The sequence below is a fragment of the Mastigoproctus giganteus genome, chromosome 10, assembly GCF_048544385.1.
Source record: "Mastigoproctus giganteus isolate SK-2022 chromosome 10, ASM4854438v1, whole genome shotgun sequence".
In the NCBI taxonomy this organism is placed as follows: Eukaryota; Metazoa; Arthropoda; class Arachnida; order Uropygi; family Thelyphonidae; genus Mastigoproctus; species Mastigoproctus giganteus.
Genome location: NC_143584.1, coordinates 206,373,302 through 206,394,979, shown reverse-complemented (window position 1 = coordinate 206,394,979; position 21,678 = coordinate 206,373,302). Strand labels below are relative to the sequence as shown.

Genomic DNA, 21,678 nt, shown 5'->3' with positions numbered 1-21,678 from the left:
TCAGTACCACCACACTCTTATCACATGATCAGCAACTGTCACCTCACTCTGCATCACGTGATAAGTTGTTGCCTCAGATGCGTCTTCAACTCTGTCGCCGTAATCCTCAAATACAGATAGGTACTGGATGATTTGTTCTCAGTTAGTTGTTCTCCATGATATTCTTACATTTTGCACAGTATTTGTGCTGTCTAAGATCAATATGTCCCATAACTGTCTAGATGACATCTAGACTATGAATGTGAATAGTCTAGATGGCATCTGCTATGTATGTGAAGTCACATTAGTTCCTTAACTCGAGCCATAAAAAAAGCCTACTTCTTGTACTTTGGTTTAAAGTAGGCGACCAGGACAAGTGGTCTCCACACATATGGTGCACTATTTGTTCATCAAAACTCAATGCGTGAGTGAATCGAAAGGAACATTTTATGCTTTTTGCAGTGCCCACGATATGGAGGGAGACAACAAATCACATCAGACTGTTACTTCTGTACGGTGCCTGCTGTTAGAAAAGCAATGACAATAAAGAAAAAGTGGACAGTGACGTACCCAAATATGCCATCTGTAATTTGTCCCGTGCCTCGTGGTGAAGTACTACTATTCCTTAACCACTGGACCATTTTTCTGTACACCCTGATGAAGACATTGATGAAGATAAACTTGATATACATGATGAAGTACAGCAGCCATCTACCTCAAGGGATCCACCATTTTGTCCAAACCTTTATCTTTCTGAACCACATAAGATCACAGAAAGTGGGCCTAATGACCTCAATCTTGAAATGCTGAAGAATAAGGCAGAACTTGAAATCTTGAAATGATGAAATTAAATCTTGAAATGAATCCTGAGATCTTGAAATGCTGAAGAATAAAGCAGAACTTTTGGCCTCAGGGGCTACAACAATGAAATTTTCTAGATCGTTCTGTGAAAGTGACAACATTTCATACTCGAAATAAAGACTATGATAAATTCTATCAAACAGTAGGTGAACTCACTGTTTCTAAGGATACTGATGGTCTAATGGCAGCAATAAACATGAGGCATGTTCCCGAAGAATGAAGACTATTTATAGATGCTTCTAATGTTAGCCTTAAGGCTAACCTTAGAAGCATCTATAAATAGTCGCCATGTGTTATTACACTGGAAATATGCTTCCTTCAAAACCTCTTGCATATGCCGTCCACAAAAAAGAAACATACACAAATAGGGAGAACATTCTCTTAGGTGTACACTATCAGAAGCATGATTGACAGATGTGTTAATTTAAAGGTAATTGCCATTTTATTAGACTATAAAAGGGTTACACTAAGTTTTGTTGATTTCTCTGCGAGTGAGATAGTTGTGCCAAGGATATGCACTACAAGAAGAGGAGTGGGCCTCAACAAAAATCATTAACACCTGGAATGAAGAACATAGTATTTGAACATCTGGTAGATCCAAATAAAGTTTTTCTTCCACCACTCCACATCAAACTTCATGATAAATTTCGTGAAAGCTTCGGAAGTGAACAGTCCTGCATTCACATCTTTGCAAGAGAAATTCCCAAGACAGTACAGAGATGGTTAAGGCAGGTATTTTCATCGGTCCAAATAAGGCAACTTTTCAAAGACGAACAGTTCAAATGTGTCCTTAGTGATAGCGAGAAATCAGCGTAGAAAGCCTTTTGAAATGTGTTGACTGTTTTTTTAGGAAATGTTAAACCCAGAAACTACAAGCAGCTTGTCGAAGATCTCATTACTTCTTATGAAAAACTGGGGTACAATATGTGATTGAAGATGCATTTCTTGCACTCACACTTGGATTTCTTCCTGACAAACTGTGGTGCCATCAGCGACGAAAACGGGAGCACTTCCATCAAGACATCGCAGCAATGGAACAAAGATACAAAAGCAAATAAATAGAGTGCCACCATTTTATCTGATTATAACTTGTGAAAAGGGATGCTCCCAAAGCTGAATACAAGCAAAAGGCGAAAAGATCCCGTGTTTGATACAGGTATGTTCGTAGCTACTACATCTTACTGCCACATCAATAAAAAATATCTTGTATAAATACAGAAAACTACTAGTTTTTTTAAAACAAGAGCCAATATGTCATTTTAAGCACTATTTCAGTGTTTAGCGCTCCAAAATCTATAAAGTAAAGTGACTTTCATGCCCTTAACAAAATATGAGCCAAAATTTGTTGTTCAATGTAATACTGCTTAGGATGAAAATGATCCCTTGATCCACATTTCTCTTTTTCTTCCCACCAGTTTCAGGGTCACCCTCACTTTGTTTTCACTTTTTGTTCATCTGAACCACACATTAAAAAGCACTTTTACAAGTCACTGTTCCCCTAAAATTATGAAAACAGAATCTTAACCAGATCAGCATCATGCTTGAAACTGCAAAAAAAAAAAAAAAAACTGGAAGTGAAACTAAAACCTTTCCATTTATCTTTTGGATTTATAAGGCACATTAGCTTCTAATCTCATAAATATATCTCTGTTCATATTCCAGACAATCACGGATATCAGAAGTGCATAATTACTGTAGTTGTTTACTAGGATCTCCCCCGATGGTATTCTCCATCTTGTCGAGGTGGAGGGCTTAGGTGTCCCGATGACCCAGAGAGCTAAGTCTGTGGTAGCTTAGCTAATGGTTGGGCCTCCCAAGCTGGACAGGTCAAAGGGCAAAGGCCAGACTAAGAGAGACTTCGAGAGACCCTGGTCCTCCAGGTTGGGGGGTTGCTACAATGGGCTAGCTCCTCGTTCAGTGTAAAAAATACACAAATGCTAAACAACCTACAAGTGGGAAAAATAGATCAATAAGAGAATTGCAGATGGCAGAAAGGCTATCGGCATGTTAAATTCTGTTCTATAGAGTAGAAATATTCTAAATAAAACAAAGAAACTTATATTTCAAACAATTGTACAAAGTCTTCTATTGTATGGAGCGGAAACCTGGACATTGAATAGGCAAAGGGAAAACAAATTGCTCTCTACAGAAATGGATTTTTGGAGACACTCAGCAAGAACTTCTAGAAGGGACAGAAAACAAAATAAAGACATAAGAGGGAAAATGGAAGTGAAAAAGAATATTATTGACACTATGAATGAAAAGCATTTAACATGGTATGGACATGTAAAACAGATGCAAGAAACCAAATATCCAAAGGCTATACTGGAATAGATACCTCCTGGAAGAAGGAAAAGAGAAAGACCAAGGAAGACGTGGATGGATGGAGTACGGGAGTGCATAACAGCCCGAGGTTTAAATGACCAAGACACCTTGAACCGCACTTTATAGCAGGAAAAAATTCCAACCAAAAAATAACTTGTAGGCTGAGGAATCCCACTGTAAATGGAAACACTCCTCTAGAAGAAGAGGAGTTTACTAGAATAACATCATGGTATCCCAAATATGCAAAACTGTATGTGACTACAGATACATGTACGTATATCAAACAACTGGTATCAGTATGGAATGTATGTATCATCAGATGTATGGTAACATGGCTAACTAAGCATTAGGTGTACACTTGGAAGGAGGTGGTAGATAGACTCATCAACCGGTGCAATACCACCACTTTGCTTATTGGAGGCTTGAAGTGGTGGAAACCATGTTTAGACTCCAGAGCTAAGTTCCAGTCAACCCTTCCATCATGCAGTATGATTGATGTCTTTTCAGGTTATGATGAACACCATGGTGAGATCCAAACTTCCTTACATTTCGAGGGTACAGCTCTAAAAGGGTGTTTGCAGGATGGCTGCTAGTTAGTACACTGGACTGCACCTATTGATAACTCTCTAAGAGGCTACCAGATCAGCTAGGGTATAATCTTGCTACCTCTACTCTGCCAGATAGTGACTAGAGAGAGTCAGAGTAGTGTGTAAGTGGGGGCATTGACGAGACTATGTAATATCAAGGATCTGGGTATATTCTTACCATGTGTATACCACATCCAAAAATTTTATTACTTCATACAGCATGCTCCCCACTTTTTCTTACTATTGAATATACCATGAAATAACCCCAGGGGCTCATATCTGGTGAGTATGGGCTTGATATCGTCATTCTTCTCTTTCTTGGTGATTCCCTTCTCTCTCTCAAGGTAATTCAGAATTTTTTTTTTTTGCCTGGTGTAGCATAAGCCTCAGGCTTCCTTGTACCATAAGGCTATTAATAATAATAATAATTGTCGAACTAATAGAGCAAACTTATCTGAGAAAAGACCTAAACTTCCCAAACACTTCCTAGTTCATTCTACAAATATATGTGGTCTCAGATCTAATCTCGATGATGTCCATTTCCACTTACAGTCTGCCAAACCCATGTCCTTTTTCTGACAGAATCTCAGTAATCAGTTGATACAACCAATGCTCATCCCAGATGCCGAAATTATTTGCTGTATGATTCCTTTTACCACAAAGGTGGTACTTGTGCATATGTCCATTCCAATATTCCCTGTCAGAGACTTGGTAATTTGGAATCCCCTCTTTTCGATCTTCTCTAGCTCATTCTGTCAAATTCATCTTTTGTCTCTACCGTTCTCCCACTTGGAACTCTGACTTCCTCCCTTTGCAACTTGACTTTCTCCAGTCCAACTTTCCAGACAGTGACATAATTTTCATTGGTGATTTTAATTTTCACAACTCCAGATGGCTTCTGTTTTCTAGTCACACAGACTGAGCTGGTCGAGATGCTGAGGCTTTTGCAATTACTAATGACCTCGCACAGATTTTTCATTTACCTACCAGAATACTGGACAATCCTAACCATACAGCCAACAGGCTTGATCTTTTTCTCACAAACAACCCTTCTAAGTACACAGTCGAAGTGAGTGGTCCTTTAGGCACCTCAGATCACAACTTGGTGATTGTCTCTTCTCCAATGGAGCTTTTATCTTAATTTTTTTTTGTTAGTTGTTGGCACATCAGCTTCTGTGGCCATAATGCACTTCCCAAGGTTTTTTTTTTGCACAACTCTGATCCAAGCCCGAGGCGGGATTCGAACCCGCGACCTTTGTGTTGCCAGACAGGCACTTTACCCACCCGGCTAGCCCAGTCAGCTTTTATCTCATGGCTATTCCCAACCTCGCATTGTTTGGCATTACAAGAATGCAAAATGGGATGACCTGCGAGATTTCTTTTCTTCTTTTGCTTGGTCGGATTACTGTTTCAAAACTTCTGATGTCAACATTTGCTCAGATCGTGTCAGTGAAATTATTCTTGTAGGAATGGAATCCTTTATTCCACACTCCACTTTAAAATCTCATCCTTTATCTAAACCTTGGTTTTCCAATAAATGTGCTAAGGCTGTTCAAGAAAAGGAATGTTGCATATCGTAATTGGCTTGTTTCTAATTCTCTAGTTTTATTTTCTGCCTACACCAAAGCTCGCGACAATTGTAAAGCAGTTATTAATCAGTCCAAACTAGAGTTTGAACAGGCTAAGAGTAGAAAACTTGCTTCTTGCTGTAATGGTAGCCGAGCATTCTGGTCTCTTGCCAAAGCTATTGGCCACAACGTTTGTGCACATCTGCTCCCACCTGTCAAAACTAGATGGTTATGTTGTCGCTTCAGCCAAGGATAAAGCTGACCTGCTAGCATCCCATTTTTCTTCCAGCTCATGTATTAATGATCTTGGTAAAACACCTCCCACCATTCCCAACACGTGGCATTCAATGCTTCCTGCGGTCTTCCGTCAAAAGGATGTCAGAAGGACTTTGACAAATCTTGATACAAAGAAAGCTCCAGGTCCTGATGGTATTTCTCCACTTGTTCTCAAAACCTGTGCTCCTGAACTTACTCCTGTTCTTTGCTGCCTTTTTTCACTTTCTTATTCCAAAGGTGTTTTTCCTTCTGCTTGAAAATTTACTCATATCCAGGAAGTTCCTAAAAGGGGTGACAAATCCCTTCCATCCATTTATCGTCCCATTGCAATTACTTCTACTCTTTCTTAAGTAATGGAGAAATCAATTAACCACCAACTCTTAAACTACCTAAAAATCCTCCGTCTGATCAACGATCGCCAGTATGGATTCCATCAGTATCGATTCACTGGTGATATTCTGGCATATTTTACCGATTTATGGACAAATTCAATTGAAAAGTTCAGTGAAACACAAGCAGTTGCTCTCGACATCAAAGGTTTTTGATCGTGTTTGGCACAATGGTCTTCTAAACAAGCTTTCATCTTATGGTTTGCCAACTGTATTTTTGTGATTAGTTATCCACTTTTCTCTCTGATCGCTCATTGAGGGTGATGGTAGATGACTCTCTGTCTTCTAACTTCTTCTCCATTAATACTGGTGTCCTCCAAGGTTCAGTTCTTTCCCCCACTCTTTTCCTCTTGTATATTAATGACCTTCTTCCATTGACCGGAATCATATCCATAGTTTTGCTGATGACAGCACATTGCATTCCACTTTCCAGTTTGAGAAACCTTGCCCTGCTCAATCGGCTTCAACTTCTTGAATATCTGCTATCAATTCCTTAAATGCCGATCTCCAGGTAATTCTCCAGTGGGGCAAAGACAACTTAGTTGATTTCAATTCTTCTAAAACTCAGTCCTGTCTAATATCTCGCAAAAAGGATTCTTTTGTTCCTATGCTTATCTTTGGTGACACTCCGAGATATATCTCTTTTGGGGATTACCCTGACTTCTAATCTCTTTTGGCACAAGCACATTAAAAATATTGCTTCCTCTGCATCTAAAAAACTTGGTTTTCTCTTTCGCTCATGCCGTTAGTTTTCTTCCAAACAGCTGTTCACTCTGTACAAATCACAAATCCGCCCTACCATGGAATATTGTTCCCACATCTGGGGTGGTGCCCCCAAAAAAACCTTGTAACTTTTCATTTTGTTTTCCATTTAAAATGATAAACTGAAGCAAATTGGAGGCTTCTCATAACATTTCAACCATAATTGTCATATTTACCAAAACTGTTGTATAAAAGTTGCAAATGCTCATTTTGGAATATTTAGAAAGCCCTGTAAAATATTCCTTAGCTTTGCCTCAGGCGCGCTGGTGCATAAATACACGTGCCTTGAGTGACCGGGGTTCAAGCCCGTGACTGCTGAATATGGTGCTGTTTCTTTTATTCTCTCTATCTTGTGAACTCCTCTGAATGTTTGGTCATCCCAGAGTATAAACAGAAAATTTATTCATTTATTTATTTGTGATGTTAGTCATTAATGTAACATACCATTGCAGAAAAGGGTTAGAAATGTGAAATTCCTAGGTGATGCACTTTCTTTGAACACCAATGTATATATAGGGTGTCTCAAAAATACACAGCATAACTTCAGGAATGAGTTCCTCATATGTAGACAATAAAAATATTTTATATCAACAGTGTTCCGGAAATGCTTGGTTTCCGAGTTTTGAAGGTCTGTCTATGACACTTAACTGTTCACATCACCTCATAGTAATTGTTCAAAATGTCCATCTGCCTGAATACAGGTCTCACATCGACGTCTCATGGACTCGCGAACACGATGCCAAATTCCTAGCATATTAATCTGCTGGTGACAAGGCCTGTACCTGTTGCAGATGGTAAGGATACAGATGGTGTTCTTGCAACACTCTCAAAATAGTCGAATGTTGAACAGCCAGTTGCATTGCTAATCTGCGTGTGCTGATTCCAGGAGTGGCATGCACAACATCCAAAATCTTGGTCGTCCTCTGTCGGCAGCACCAGGTGTAAAGGTCCCATGTTCACAAAGGCAGCGATGGATACCTTCAAATGTTTTCCTGTCTGGACATCTTCGTTCTGGGAACCTTTCGTGGTACAAATGACAAGCCTCCAAAGCATTGTCATCCGCCAAACATAAAGTGCATATCCGCTTGCTGCTGATTTGAGTACATGGTCGGAATGGAAAACCACCAGATTCTGTCAGTACCTTGTGATGCAGGAGACTTGGGAACCAAGCATTTCCAGAACTATGTTGATATAAAATATTTTTATTGTCTACATATGAGGAACTCATTCCTGAAGTTATGCCATGTATTTTTGAGACACCCTGTATAATATGGATTTTCCTTAGCCATATTGCCCTGGGAGTTTCAGTGGTTCACAAGCCATAGTTTGGCCATAGATTAAAGTGGAATATAAATATATGCACTTTAAATACATACACTTTCAGAAAAGATGAACACTTATACACTTTCAAAAAATGTATTATACTTTTACTTAGAAAAGCTTATAACGCACAAAATAAAAAGTGAGAAAAGTGCATCTTCACACTGACTGTGCTTACTGTGTCTGAGTGATCTTTAAATGTGGACAGAGGTAAGATATACCGGTGGGGTAAGATATAGGGCATAATATACTGGTGTCTGCAACCTTGGTGAATTGAACTATTCTAATTAAAAAATTAAAATACAAATAGTTTAATTCAGTAGAGTATCATGTAAAGAGGTGGATATCTCAAAAAAAGATTTCAAAGACCTTGTAAATTGTACCAAAAACATTTAAACCAGATGACAAGGATCAACAAATTTATTAAAAATCCAAGTGTCACTTGCAGAACCTGGCAACAGGATCAAAGAGTAATTAATGCAAGTAAATAATTAATTAAATAAAAATACATTGCACTTACACTAATAAAAAATGGCTTCCTTTACTACATGACAAGTAGTTTTTTTCACTAATAAAATTATACATGCCATAGGGCATAATTTAGTTACTTTCCATAGTGTCCCAAAATGCAGTTTCCAACTGTAAGTCAGAGTGTGTTATTGTTACATAGCAGCTCAAAACTGTCGATCCCATATTGCGTTCTGTACTTTATGAACTATCACTCTGGATTTAATACCACTCAGTTTCAAAATAATATGCAGATCTGAAGAAAAGTTATTAAAAGAAATTTAAAACTATTCAAGGCAACAATACCACAACACCATATGTGAAAACTGTGAAGGAATGGTATGCAAAGCATTCCACAATATATACAATTTGCCATGATCTGCAAAATCGTAAGATATAACTTTCATCAAGAATCTCTGCTAGCTTACTCAGGGATAAATATCCATGAGTAAGCTAGCCCCAGCAACAAAAAATCTGAACATCACCTCGAAAACTACTAACGTGTATTATGCTATTTTATTGCTTTTACAAGTCCTTTATACTCTATGCACATGTCTTACGACATTTAACATATGTTTTATTACTTTTATACTTTATTTTACATTTATTTATACAGTTTTATTTTATTAAATTCTTATATCTACAGTTTAGCAGAGGAAACAAGATTTGTTTATAATAAAACTGATAGGTCACGATCATTCTTGAGCAAGAATGGAATAACATCACCAAGAATACCTGTGAACACCTAGTAGAATCTGTATCATGCAGGAATGCTACTCTCATTGCCATTAAAGTCTTTGCTATCATATATGTCTACATGATCTGGATGTTTATCTAAAAATAAGTACAGAAGAAAATTGTTGCTACCCAATTCTGGTTCATAAAATGGCTGAACTAGTGTCCCAGAAAAGACCTACTCCCACACCCACCAGCTCTAGGTTTTGCTTTAACCCATTCAGTGCCATAACCAACCATACCTGGAATACCAACAATTTGTTTCCTTCAAATACAACAAATAATACAGAATTATGCTTAAATACTACTGCCTAAATATTAATTATTTATACTATAGAACCATAAGTATAATTCAAAATCCATTATCGTACCTTAGGCAATGCAGGATGAAGTCTCTCAGAAGTATACAGTTGAGGAGTAAGTGGACTGTCATTTTGTTCAGTTGATAATTGGATTTGCTCTTGCTGAAGGTCTACTGTTATCTTCATATCAGAAAATGAAGGAGAGGAATTCAGAGAAGAATTAGTAGGTGGTTTTAGAATGCTACAAACAGAAGTAGATGTGGCATTATTATCTGAGGCTAATCCAGCACCTTCATTTGCAATTTCATAGTTACTGGGTGCTATAAAGACAGCTTCTTTAGCAGGAGCTGATGTTTGAGGTAAGGAATTACTACTTGAAATTCGCCCAGATGAGTTGCTATCTTTGGAACTTAAAAGTAAATGTGAACCCAGAGTTCCTGATCTCCTAATTTCAACACTTTTTGAAGACCAAGACTGATAGCTATCAGAAAACTGATAAATATTTTGGAGTGGAATTCTATTTGCTGGAGTTCTAAAAGTTGAATCACTGTGACCAGACACACTATACTGGCTTCCACCATTTTGATTCACAATATTCTGATAATTAAAATCTCCATTGTCTTCACAAGGGTATAACATATGACTTGAAAATACTTTGTTGGGAGAAAGATTTTCATCACTTACAGGTGACACTGACTTCTTTGATTGTTTTACAGAAGATATCACATAGTCTTCCTCATTTAAGACAGATGCGGGAGTTTTACTGGTCATCCTGAATGAGTTCTAACAATAACAAAAAGGCAAAAACTGTTAATAAATCACAATAAATCAGACAACATGATTCATTTATCAAATTAAATCTGTTCAGAACAAACTATTGATGTATCTAAAATCCAATTAATTTTGAGCAGTTCTAGTCAACCTTTTTTTTTTTTGTTCACATATCATCTAAAACTTTTCAAAACACCAAATACCCAGAATAATACAAAACTTATATAGCATCTCCTGTCAAAAAATAAAATAAAATAAAACTAATAAAAAAGAATTCTAAAAAACATTACACAGAACTACATATTGAATGAGTAGTGGCAGACAGGTTCAACCCTCTTCAGTGACAAAGGGTAAGACTATGAAAGAAAAATAACTATTGGCTTTACAAAAAAAAAAAAAAAAAACTATAAAAGGAATAAGAATAACTAGAGTAGGGCTTTCTTGCCTTCTCTTTGTGTTCATTTTGGTTGGCAAGATTTAAGTTGCCCTGTAGATACAATGGTCTTAATAGTCACAGCTAGGGCTTACAATACCGGGATCCCGGTAATTTTTTTCCGGTATAGTATTGAAATATTGATATTTCATACCGGCATTGATACAAAAAAATACCAGTTTTTCAGTACTAATTTTAAAAAAATAATTAGCTTATAATTTAATCACAAAGGTTATAAAATCACCTTTATGTGATTATGACGTCATTATCTCTACTAGCAAATGTTTGATAAATCATCGATAGAACACCGTGCTACATTGCAACCTGTCCACAATTCTCAGACAACTTCATGTCTGACCGTATCATAACTCCCAAGTCCCATTCCTCCACTAGTGACTTTCGTTCAACTCCACCAAGTGTATAAGTTATTTTGGGGTTGCTGTTCCCCTTGCATTTTGCTGAATTAAAGCATAGCTGCCACTTTTCTGACCATCCCGAAAGTCTATCTGGGTCACTATGAAGAAGCTCTGCTTGGCAGCGATCGTTAACTACTCTACTGATCTTTACATAATCTGCAAGTTTAGACATCACACCCTCCATCCCTTCATAGATGTCATTTAAGATAATCAAAAACAACAGTGGTCCCAATACTGATCCTGGGAAAACCCCACTTCTTATATTAACCCAATCTGAGGAATAACCATTTATCACAACTCTCTGCAGGGCGCCCTCAAGCCATCATGCTATCCATCTAAGGATTTTCCCTATGATTTATAAAGTAACCACTCATTTGGGACTGAGTCAAATGCTTTGCTGAAATCCAAATAAACAATGTTGAAATTATTCCCTAAATCCAGCTCATGAGTGACCTGTCAAAATGGCTAACCAGATTTGTTAAACATGATTTTCCCATTACAAAACCATGCTGTGTATCCTACAGAATTCCATTTCCATCTAAATGATCCTGAATTTCACCCTTGATTTTCCCTGCTACTGAAGTTAGACTGGCTGGTCGGTAATTTACCGTAACACTCCTAGAACCGCCTTTATGTTCCAATTTACACCAATCCAAAGGAATCTCTCCTGAGTCCAGCCTTAATGGTTCAATGCACTCACTTGCCGCCTCCTTTAAGATTATACGGTATATGCCATCAACTCACCTGTAGGCATGAAAGTTCTCATTAAATAATCATTTGAAATTTCAACATCATTAATTACATTTTTTCAACTTCACTTCCATAATATCTCATTGACACAAAGGTTTTTTTTTTTTTTATGTAAATATCGATGCAAAGTAACTGTTGAGTTTATCTCGAACTACAGTTATGTTATCTAATACTATCCCATGTCCATTGAATAAGGGTCCAATCTAATTTGTCCTTCTCTTATTTGCATTTATATATGTGAAGAATTCCTTATCTCCACACTTTTTGTTCTTGTTCTCTCCCAGACTCAGTAAAGATATTATAGTGAAATTATGCTTCACTTAATAAAATGTCTTTCTCCTTCAGAAAATGATGAACATAATTCAACCATGGAAGGCCAACGTGGAACAGAACATCAGTGTTCTGCAAGTTCTTTCCAAAATAAGAAATAGCCAGACTCCAATGAGATTTTAAAAGACGAACTTGAGTCGGAAATTAATGAAATACTTAACTATTTTTGCTAAAAGAGTTCAAAGCCTATAAAATATAGACTAAGATTGTCTACGTTTATCTCAGTACAATAGTACCAGAATAGAATCTGAAAGGGCATTTTCTGCCGCTAAACAAATATGTACTGTATGTACCAAAATTATATCCATTTTAAACGATCATACTATTGATTGCTTATGTTTCTTAAGAGCTCACTTTATTCGGACAGGTAGTGTGGATGCTTAAACATAACTAAACTTTGCAGTAACAACATGTAATTTTTTTGTTTTTAGAATAACTGTATTTTAATGAATTTTTTCAGAACATTTATTATTGCAATAAAAGTTTATTTAAAACTTGAATTCAAGTAATTACAGTACTTTTTTTTTTTCCTTACTTTATTGCACCTAATTGTCCTCAAAATTTATTAAGAAAAATGTTTCTTTTTGGAATACTGGTATTAATACCAGTATTCTTTTTGGTTTCATAAATTAAAAATACTGAAATACCGGTATTAAGTTTTTGACCGGTATTGTAAGCCCTAGTCACAGTAGAATGAATTTTGTCTTCACAAACAATGAAAACCAAGTTCAACATCTGCCATTTATTGCTATAAATCTTATTTCGGGTCTTGTTGATAGCAAGTGATCTCTAATGACAATTCGCTAACAGTGACAATGAAGTTGTTCCATGTGAACTGCCAGGTAAGTGAAGTTGGACCTTGAAAATTATAAAACAGCTAACCTATTTTTGGCTTTATGAAAAGAAAGAACTTTCTCATAAAAATTACAAAACAGCTAATGCTATTTTGGGCCTTTCCAAAATTACGAAAAGTGAAACTTCAAGAAAGTCATTACTTTTCACCAACTAATTCCTCAAATGCCACTTCAGGGAGCATAGAAATTTAATTAATCCTTTGCATTTTTATGGTCTTAAAAAGGAACTCAGCACAGGCAACCTCTCCCATCTCTCATTCTGGTGGAAGTCTTGGTTGATGATCTCAGAAACTTTTTTTTTTTTTACGTAAGGCCACATAAGCTAATGAATTTGAATTAACTTTATCAAATTTCCCACTTGGTAAATTACTCTTTGGTCCCGCAGGGAATCCAACAATCTACCAAGACCTCCACAACAATCAGCCTTATAACTGATTAGCACTAACAGCAGCCACCCGACAAGTCCAGTCACATTCTAAATGGTTATAATATAATAACCAGAAAGATTCCATTTCAACCAGTCTTCAACCCAGACCTACCTCCTGCAGACAGCCACAGATAACTGAAGACCAATTCACACCAACTGTCCAGCCTACAATCAAAGAAAATCTGAGACAATGCAAACTAGAATCTGGAACACTTACCCTGCAGGTTAGCTAAGATCAAGGAATATATCTCAGGTTGATCATATCTCACCCCAAACATTAATTACCCTTCACAACAAGAAAGTACCGATATTAAAGCTTGACCACTTAGAAAAGAGCTCTGTGGCATGTCTTATTTAAAAGACATTGCCCAAGAAGGTGCATTACAAATAAGCTGAGTGAGAACGTTTATTTATTTTCAGTTTGTATTCTGTACATAAATGTATGGCCTTTTTTCCTGCCACTGTTACAGAATGCCCCTAAAATTCCAATGTTGTATCTCCTCATGTGCAACTGCACAACTTTTTTTTCTAAATGGTCAAACTATATCTGCACACTCAGGATAATACAGACTAATGATATTAACTGTAAACAAATTGATGATTTGGTGAATAAGTATGGAGCATTCTGAAAAAAATGTCACGAGTTAGACCAGATTGTATTTGTGTCTGCCTGGATTGAATTGCAGACAAAAACAATTTGTAAAGCTTTCAACAAATCTGTATGCTGTAAGCCTTAAAAATTAATTCAAGGCATGAAGGACTGCAAAAGACTTATGGAGAAATTATTAGCAAGTCCCAGCCTAATAGGTAAAGGAAATAATTTTTGCAAAAGCAATATAAATAATTTTGGTATGTTAGAAAAAAGGTGGTGCAAGGGAATGCAGTCATTGAAGCCTTCGGATAAAGAAAACTGCTAGTCGGGGGAGGAGGGGGATCAGAGAGAATGTATATATGCATTTTACCAATCAACAGATAAAAATAACAGTTGCATACACAAGAATTCTTAAGAGCACCTTCTGATTGGTTGGTTGGCTAGCTGGCCGTTGTAGGGTTTTAGGTGCATAAGCAACTTATGGCATATTTTGTCTAATATGGCAAATTTATAGACATATAATGTCTGTAAATTGCATGTGTTCAGTGGTCAATTTGCTATTTGCAGACAAAATACCAGAGTTTCCATGAGGTCAAAAGACCATACTACCCTCATCTGAAACCGACTAACTCAGCCACGTTAAAAAAAAGCCCATAAAATTTCCTCACATTACTGACTGGATTCAAACTCAGTTCTCCTCCGCCCAGTGTGGGGAGGATGGTGATTAATTACACCAACTGTGCTACCCACAAGGGCCTGAGCTTTCTGACACAGGAAGATGTGAGTAGTGACGATTCTAATGAACAAGGCATAAAGCATAAATAACTTTAAGGACATATAAGAGAGTAAATAAATTAAGAATGTTTAGCTTTCTTAAGGGAGGTGAGCTGTGTTTATAGCAATGTTACGAGTGTGCTTAATAAAATGAACAAGTTTGAAAAAAAATTGCTCCTATTATAGCAAAGGAAAACTAACAATAACATGAAGCGCTAATAGAAACTTAATGTCACCCAAAGGAATGAATTTGATTCATTTGAGATTCGGAACTGACATAATGCCAGCAGTATGTGTGGTGCAAGTTAGTGCAAAACAAATGGAAGGTGAAAGTGGAGATAAACAAACCAAAAGACTGCAAAGTATGTCAGCTTCTATATACAAATACAAAGCCATCTACAAAAAAACAGAACAGTTTTGAATGCCTATATTTTTTGATGTATTGCACTGGCATTGGTGAGTTTGGTGCATTAATCAAAAAAATATTCAACATATTATCCCTGTCCATCCAAGACCACTCACAGATACTGATTGAAGTTTACCATAAATAATTCTCCCATTGTTATTCAGGCCACATCTTCAGGATTGCACACAGGTCTGGAGGCCTCATTTTAGGATGCACATAGAGCTGCTGGAACAAGTACAGAGAAGGGAAACAAAATTGTTGAGTGGAACAAAAGGGTGATCTTACCAAAAAAAGCTTCAAATCTGCAAACTGCAACATCTGGAGACTAGGCACCCTCAATGTGATCTTATTGAGGTGTTTAAGAGTTTGAATGAATTGAGCAAGCTAAGTCTTCCTCTTACTCACACTATGCATATGAGGGGGTACAAATTCAAATTAAGGAAGGATGGTTGCAGAATAGATGTATGGAAGTATCTCCTTAGCCAGCGAGTGGTTGATTGCTGGAACAAACTTCCATCTGTTGTTGTGGAAGTTGATAGCTTAAATAAATTCAAGGAAGAACTGGGTAAATCATTGGAATGAATGCATAGGTGAAATGAGAAGTGGGTTTTTTTTTTTTTTTTTGGCTAATGCTGTATAAGCTCGCTTTCTTATGTCATTTTCCACTACTAATACTACAGTAGAAACCAAAAGAATAAAAATTATGAAACTTGGGGTTTCCCATTCTTTTTAATTGTTAGTTAATATTAGTACTGGTAATGTGATACAAGAAAGCAGAGCTCACACAGCAACAGCTAAAAAAAAAGAAAGAATCATTTGCCCCTTGTTTAATAAAATAAAGAACATCAGTTTCTCAGCAATGCTCAAACTCAAAACACATTTGTCCTGACAGATACTTCCATTATACAACTCACGGGAAGTTTAAATAAAACCATGTTACAATTGGTACTACCAGTCATTTCCTTAAATATTCCATTTCAAGCTGTTGATCTACTAATAAATGTATACAAAGTTTATAGTAACGTTTCCGTATCCTTCACTAATAAAATATCTTTTCAAGCATCATCAAATATCTTTTCAAGCATCATCAATAACAAGATCTTTGCAAGCTACATCATCAATACCAAGATCTTTGCAAGCTACATAATGCTGCTATCAAATTTGGAATAAACATGTCACCACACTGTTATGTATACCAAGCATAACTAAAACACCATCAGAAGAAATTAATTTTTTAAGTTCTGAATCTAGCTTTTGAATTAAAAAAGCTGCTGTTGTTGTTGAAGCACTATTACATAAGCTGTAAATTTAAGAGCTGAACACAACTTACAACTGTGTCAGCTTTATAAAAATAACAATTATTATAATTATTTTATTTTTGGCTGATTCAGCAAAAGCCTGTGGCATCCTTGCACTATATGGCTAATACTATCTGAAATACAAAACTCAGCATTTTCATAAGAGAGATCTGTATCTGTATAAAACGACAAATGAAACATAGAAAGACCTATGTTTCATTTGTCGTTTTAAGTAATCCACCTTCCAATCTACTTTTTTTTCTCTACCCTCACCATGCCCCCCACCTTGATCTGTCAGCACCAGCATTTGCTTAGATATTTATTGAACAATTTCTGGTCAAGAATCTGTCAATTATTATTCTTTCAACAAATATATCTATGTGTGATACACGTCTCATTTTATTAAGTCACTATCCCTTAAAAGCACTACAAGTATTTTTTTTGCTTCAAATGTGAGGTTTGGCAGGAATATCTGTAAAAAATAATTTGCTAAATGTCAATTTCAACAGAAATAATATACAACACTAAAATACAAGGAATTTAAATATACTGAACTTTATGAATATAATCAGTAAAGTACTGTAAATTAAATCACAAAGTACAATGAATGCTAATAATACCATTTGAAAATGTATAACTTGTCCTGTGATTGTTAGTGTATGCCTAAATGAAGTTCCCATAAAAAAAAATTGCAGAATATTCGGTGAACTTAGAATGGAATGACTTAGAATAGTTGGTGTACTATACTCGTAAGTACTAAATAGAACTAACATCACAGTATTACATTTTCTGACTTGTGCATAGCAAATAGCAGTTGACAGCACATGCAAAATAGTCGTGCATAGCTGTACACTATAAAAGAAACGCTATTCAGAACTGTCAGTCACAGAGGCATGCCAACCGTTTTATAAATCCACTTGCACACGGCTCATGGGAAGTACTCTACTAATCAACTTTTAAAAAGTGAAAGGAAATGTCTTAATTCTTTGACTGTGAACTGAATTATTTTTATTTTATTTTATTTTATTTTTGTTTTTTTATATTAAGTATTATAGCAGTAGACTTTTTCCACAGATGTTTTAAGGCTGCACAAATTAAGTGTGAACTTAATATAAAAGTCATAAGTTTAGGAACAAAATTAGTACTTATCTGCTTGCCACTCTTGTTGGCTTGGTTTATAGTCTTATAACAGCAGGAAAACTGTAATTAAATATTGTGCAAGATCTGCCTCACTTCTATTATTAAAATATTTTATGAGTTTTATAAACTAGGAAACTGAAGAGTTAGAAGCAAGATACACCTTGGCTTCTTAAAGAACTACCAGAATAATGACCATTTAAATTACTTTAAAAAAATTATTATTTTTTAAAGTAATTTAAATGGTGATATCTCTGATTACGCTATTACTAATCAAAAGCCTTTAGAAGTCCATTGAGCTTTTGATTTAATAATAATAGCATTCACTCTTGACATTCCATAACTTTTACAAGTTGTCACCAAAAGCAATTAATTAAAATAAATAATATGAACTAAAAAGGTTATGCCTCTTCAGTAACATCTGACATTTATTTTTTTCAAAAAACTAAGCATTTACAAGATTTTTGTCAAAGTTGTCAGCATGCTCATCCTCCATATGATATTACTCGCTCTTAAGTTTGATTTTGCTAAGCAACTTCAACTCCAGGGGCTCATATCTGACGAGTATGAGCTTGGGCACATCCAGGGTCCTGAGCTGGATATCATCATTCTTCTCTTTCTTAGTAATTCCAGTCTACTTCTGACTCTCTCTTAAAGTAACGCGGAAATTTTTTTTAGCTGGTGCAGCATAAGCCTCAGGCTTCCTTGCACTATATGGCTAGTAACAATAATAATAACTCAAAGATAAATGCAGGGGTGGGCTACCACCGGATCGGCTAGACTAGCGCGAGCTTGTCAGATTTTGAATAACTGACCACGCCGTTGTGTACCGAGCATCTGGGCTGAGGATTAATCGGCTGCAGCCCACAGTAGATATAGGTAAAGTTACTGAAGATTGTGTATAAAAACAGGCCATTAATATGGGCTCAAAACATGATACGTGGTCACATGCAAGTAAATTAAGCTACTTAATTTAAAAAAATAACAATAAAATAAAAACTTACATATTATGATCATCAGTAATTTGCAGCGATTACTGGCATCAACACATCTAACTACACAAATTACAACTTTATTTTTTTTTTAACATTAATTCATATGAACAAATTTTAAACGGCAGCATTCATTCGGACGGTCGCAAATCTTTAGTAAATTATACGAATATTTAATCAGACTGCGAAAGATCACAAATACAAGAAGCAAAACACTCATTTTTCAAACATTACGTCAACTTAACTTAAAATACCCTCTTTTCACCCGATTGGCTGATAAGAGAATCGTCGCGCCACTCACCACCTTAAAGAAAAGATATTTGTTTCACATATTAAACGTTTTACAGGTACTGTAATTCGAATTGATCAAAATTGTTATTTACTTTGGTATTATTATAAACGACGGATTTTATTTCATGGTCGCGTGTATTCAATACCACATTTGATTTTATCCTTAATCAAATATTGCATTTTTTTTCCGCTCTGCCTGAGTCTGGATTAAATGCATAACGTCAGCTTTAGCAAAATCTTCCTTTTCTCTTAATTGGGCCTATGTTGTCTGACAGACGAATCCACTAATCACTTGGAACTATACGTCCTCCATTCTACAGACTTCCATCCCTTGTCGTGGAAGTTGATAGCTTAAATAAGTTTAAGGCTCAGCTGGACAGGTATTTCGAACGAACAGAGGGGTGAAGTGGAAGTGGTTATTTTTTATTTATTTATTTTACTTTTTTTTTTTTTTTTTTTTTGGCTGATGCTGCATAAGCTTGCTTTCTTGCATCAAATGCCTCTACTAATGCTAATGCTAATGCTAATGCTAATTCTTTCAAACTTGATTTCTCCAGTTAAAGTTTCCTGAGAGTGAAAAAATTTCCCTTCGCGATTTTAATGTACACAACTCTAGCTGGCTTCGGTTTTCTAGTCACACGAACTGGGCTGGTCGAAATTATGAGACTTTTGTAATTAGCATTAGTAGAAGCATATGATGCAAGAAAGCAAGCTTATGCAGCAGCAGCCAAAAAGAAAAAAAAAACAAAAAAAAAACACGCTCCCATTTCACCCCTCCGTTCGTTCCAAGTACCTGCCCAGCTCAGCCTTAAATTTATTTAGGCTATCAGCTTCCGCAACAAAGGATGGAAGTCTGTTCCACCAACCAACCATCCGCTGGCTAAAGGCAATTAATGATCTCAACAGATTTTTCATTTATCTACCAGAATACCGGGCAATCCTAATCACACAACCAACACTTTTAATGACTTTTTTTCACGAAGAACTTTTCTTATTAAACAGTCGAGATAATTGGTCTTCCAGGCACCTCAGATTACAACTTCTCTGATTGACTCTTCGACAACGGAGAATTTCTCTCATGGTCATTCTCAACCTCGTGTTGTCTGGCATGATAAGAATGTAAAATAGCACGATCAGCGATTTTTCTATTCTTATTTTCTCTGGTTGGATTACGGTTTAAAATCTTCTGATGTGAGGGTTTGCTCAGATCGTGTCAGTGAAATTACTCTTGTAGGAAGTCTACACAAGTAGCACAGTGGTATCATCACCCTTCTCCCCAGACCCGGTGGAAAAGGACCGGGTTTTATTGCCGTTGATGAGGCGAGGAACTTTTATTGGCTTTTTTCATTCCGTGGCTGAGTTAGAGGGCGTAGAGTGAGCGGGTTTCCCTCAGAAACTCGGGTATTTCCTCCAGCAAAACAGGCAAATAGATCAGAAAACACGTGTAATTTATAGACACAATACACCAGGGGTAGATCAAATAATTTTCCAGGTGTCCCTAATGAAATAGCTTAGATAAATATTCTTGTAGGGATGAACTTTGGTTTTTCACTACCTAAACTTTGATTTTCCAACAATTCGCTAAGGCTCTTCACGACGCATACCTGAACTGGCTTGCATCCAAAGGTTCGTTTTGTTTTTACAACAAAGTTTTCAACAATTGTAAAACAGTTATTAATAAGTCGAAATTATATTTTGAACAGGCTAAGAGTACAAAAATTGCTTCATGTCCAAATGGAAGGCAAGCATTCTGATTGCTTGCTGAACCTAATGGCTGGAACATTAGCCCATCTGTACTTCCCAGCACAGTTAAAACCTGATGGTTCTATTGATACCTCAGCTAAAGATAATGCTAATCTGCTAGCATCCTACATTTCTTCTATAAGAAGAATCTTATATTGATGGCTTTAGTAAACAACCTACCATTCCCAGTATATTTCATTCAATGCCTCCAGTGGACTTCTCCCAAAACGATGTTAGAAGAATTTTGAAGAGTCTTGATGCCAAAAAAAAAAAAAAAAAAAAAAAAACCATCAGGTCTGAAGACATTTCTCCATTTGTTCTCAAAACCTGTGCACCTGAGCTTACTCTTGTTCTGTGCACCTGAGCTTACTCTTGTTCTGTATCGCCTTTTCACACTTTCTTAATCCACTGGCATTTTTCCTTCTACTTGGAAATTTGCTAATATCAAGCCAGTTCCTAAAAAGGGTGACAAATCCATCTCATCCAATTTATCTGTCCATTACACTTACTTCTTCCCTTTCTAAAGTAATGGAGAAATCCATTAACCGGCAACTCCCAAACTTCCTTGAAACCTTCCATTTGATCAATGAATGCCAATATGCATTCCGTCAGTGTCGATCTACTGGTGACATAAGGCTTATGTTAGCCCTCAATGAACAAATTCAATGTAAAAGTTTAGAGAAATTCAAGCAGTTGCCCTTGACATTTCAAAGGCAATTGACCATGTTTGGCATAATGCTCTCATAAATAGGCTTCCATCTTATGGTCTGCAAACCGTTTTTTTTTGTAATTTGGTATTCAGGTTTCTCTCTCTGAACGCTTACTGAGGCTGGTAGTAAAGGGCTTTCTATCT

General features: G+C 36.4%; 1 protein-coding gene across 1 annotated transcript in view; it reads right to left on the bottom strand.

Annotated features, from left to right (window-relative positions):
• LOC150079810 (uncharacterized) overlaps positions 1-18,896 on the bottom strand; it is a 66,656-nt gene extending 47,760 nt beyond the window's left edge. Inside the window, exons 1-2 of the mRNA XM_090383240.1 lie at positions 18,804-18,896; positions 9,681-10,394 (exon numbers count right to left, since the gene is read on the bottom strand). Of these exons, the coding sequence (XP_090239366.1) occupies positions 9,681-10,382 (702 nt within the window). The 5' untranslated portion in view covers positions 10,383-10,394; positions 18,804-18,896. The remainder of the gene's footprint in view (positions 1-9,680; positions 10,395-18,803) is intronic.
• Between the last annotated feature and the right edge of the window lie 2,782 nt (positions 18,897-21,678).